This window comes from Macadamia integrifolia, chromosome 7 (assembly GCF_013358625.1).
Source record: "Macadamia integrifolia cultivar HAES 741 chromosome 7, SCU_Mint_v3, whole genome shotgun sequence".
NCBI classification, from domain to species: domain Eukaryota; kingdom Viridiplantae; phylum Streptophyta; class Magnoliopsida; order Proteales; family Proteaceae; genus Macadamia; species Macadamia integrifolia.
The window spans coordinates 23,587,150-23,589,963 of NC_056563.1; the positions used below are offsets into that span (position 1 = coordinate 23,587,150).

At 38.4% G+C, this 2,814-nt stretch overlaps 1 protein-coding gene across 4 annotated transcripts in view; it reads right to left on the reverse strand.

Moving 5' to 3' along the window:
- The window catches only part of LOC122084498 (probable starch synthase 4, chloroplastic/amyloplastic), a 57,089-nt gene extending 55,743 nt beyond the window's left edge, over nt 1–1,346 (reverse strand). The window contains exons 1-2 of one of the 4 annotated variants that reach the window (XM_042652781.1): nt 994–1,346; nt 621–861 (exon numbers count right to left, since the gene is read on the reverse strand). In XM_042652781.1, the coding sequence (XP_042508715.1) occupies nt 621–727 (107 nt within the window). In that variant the 5' untranslated portion in view covers nt 728–861; nt 994–1,346. Of the gene's footprint in view, nt 1–620; nt 876–993 lie in introns of those variants that run through there. The other 3 variants (XM_042652779.1, XM_042652780.1, XM_042652783.1) reach the window with 3 other exon arrangements.
- Between the last annotated feature and the right edge of the window lie 1,468 nt (nt 1,347–2,814).

Consider the following 2,814-nt stretch of genomic DNA (forward strand, 5'->3'; position numbering starts at 1 on the left):
CCCCCCCCCCAAAAAAAGAAGGGAATGTATTTCTTGCCACCTGCAACAGGGGGCCTGGCTCCTACACTGGCGATATTATTTTAATGTGCACCACGTTTACAGGAGGCAATGGTGCCTTTGCATAGTCTCAAGTAATAAAAAGAGCAACCCAGTGCACAGGCTCCCGCTACTGCAGGATCTGGGAGGGGCAAGTGTATGCAGCTTTACCCCCTGCTTCGCAGAAGAGGCTGTTTCCATGTGGTGAACCTGTGACCAACATGTGCTTAACCGTTGTGCCACAGGCTCGCCCACTTCAAAGTCTCAACTCTCAACTAAGAATTTAAACAAAACTCCATTGGATGAGAAAGGATGAAACATGTTTCTTCTTGGAATCCTGCAGTCCCTGACTGATGTGTTCATCAATTAATACAGCTTAATCATAAGTATTTATTAAGAAGAAACTCAGTTGTTTTCATCAATATCTCCTGTAGCCAAAGTGACACTCACGTAAGAGCAACATACTCCATTCAATGGTTAATGTCAACTGTTACTAGCAGATTTTGAGTTTAGTACAGAATAGATAAGTTAACTACATTGCAGTAAGAATTATCGGAGACCTTAAAATTCTCATGTAGCTTTACCTCAAGCAACGAACTTCATAAGCTCTCAAGGGCTTCTCGTTTGTGGGGTAATACTGAATGAAACGACGATGAAGCGGCGGGAACCCGGCATTTACAAGAATCTCCATTGACTTAAAAGCCTCGCAACTCTAAAATATTGGATTCTCCTCCGGTTGTCCTACAGAAAGAAAATGGCAGAGAACACCAGATGGTCCGTTCTGGATTTTACGCACTGGGGGTGTGTGATGCAGTCCAAGATCGGCTGCAACAAATAAACTAACAAAACAAGTAAAACACAAAAGAAACAATGGAAATTTAAGAGAAGAAACACGGTAAGACATTGTGTCTTCCTTCCAACAATCCAAAAGGTGAAGGTCTGCGCTAGAACAAGAACCTCAAGAACAAGCTCAGATCTCTCGTTCGTCGCAACGGATATAATAGACGCTCTAGAATCCGGATCTCGGCTTCCGCCAGATTTTCTGGTGCGCTAGGAAAATTTTGGAATCTTCAGCAACTTCTTGTACTCTATCGTTTTTTTTTTTTTTTTTTTTTTTTTTTGGGTGGTCAGATTTTTTTGACTCCATAATCAGTTTCTTGAAAATTATTAGACACGTGTCTAATACATCACAATAAATAGATGGATGATCCAATGGGACCTGTGTCTATCCAATGGAAGGGATGAAAATCACCTTATCACCAAAGCTACCGGAGATGAAGGATCACCGATTACCGACTCCATTAGTAGAAGGAATCCGAAAAGTAGCTATTCGTATGGCATCGCCCCACTATCTCTAGCTGGTTATGCGGAAGCATCGCGTGGCGTATGAGGCTTGGATATGGGGTTATGATCACTAACATTGAATATTTACTTACTAACAAAAAAACTAATACTGCGTTTGGTAGTTATCTAAAAAATACATTTATACTTTTTTGGTTTATGGAAACAAGAAAACTGAATTTTATTTGGTGTCTACTATTCTTTTTTTTTTCAACTTTTTTTTTTAACAAATCAGGTAAAAAAAAACACCAAAAATGAGAAATACCATGATCCAACATTTGAATTTCATTCCAAAATAGAATTTTGACACATAAACAAAAAATTATGATTTTGACACAAAACGTCATTTCTATGACAGAATGACTGCCAAACGTAGCCTAAACTCTATTTGGCTTGATCTGGGGAGTTATTCTAGATGGGATTTCTTCCAAGGCCAAATCACCTTAATGGGAAATGGGCTGCCGGACTGAAGCCTTAATGGAATTCTATTTGTCGAAGCAATGGCCCAAAAATGATGACGGCAATCCCTAGCTCGTGCACTACTAACGGACAAAAGAAGGAAAATAAAAGTTGCCACCTTAGATGAAGGCCTAAGACCCACAAAAGAGTAGTTCCATCCGTTAATGATCATAAATTACTTCAATAGTCTATTCAATGATCTAGGCAAGGATCAAGTTACAAGAATCGAAAGATGTTAAGCACTCACTCTATTTGGTAAAAACCAATATTTCTACTAGACAATCAAGTTTGAATGCTCTCTCGAACTTGTATTTATTAAACCCTTGCATACTACCATGTCAAGTTAACTTATGTATACTATTGCGTTTTTTAGTTGTACTCATGGTTGCATTAATTACACTTATTATGAATCAAGCATAGCTACTCATGCACATGTTAATTAAAATTAGAGATGTCAAACCCTATATCGAACCAGTAAAACCAATCGAACCGATAGTAGTTCGGATCAAATCAAACTGAGGCCTTTATTGGGTAGGTTTCGGTTTGGAGCATTGCAACCCTATAACCAAATCGAACCGCATTGGAAATTTGATGAAACCAAAATCGGCTCAAAACCCATACCGAAATCGAAACCAAATTGGTAAGAAACTGGGAAAAAAAAACACATATTTTTGCATAGTTTTGTATGTGTTTGTATGGAAAGTCGAATTCAAATCGGACCACAAAATCAAAACCCACCTGATTACAAACCGATATAAGAAACCGTAGACAAACCAAAACCAAACCGCATCAAAACCTAAATTTCCTTATTGGTTCGGTTTCAGTTTCAGCATTTCCACACCGAAACTGATTCAACCCATATCGAAACCTAGCCGAACTAATCCGTTGACATCCCTAATTAAAATCTTACTTCAAGTAACCGTAGTTATGCTTTAGACTATATTAATATACGAGAAAACAAATGATCTATCTGTCTAG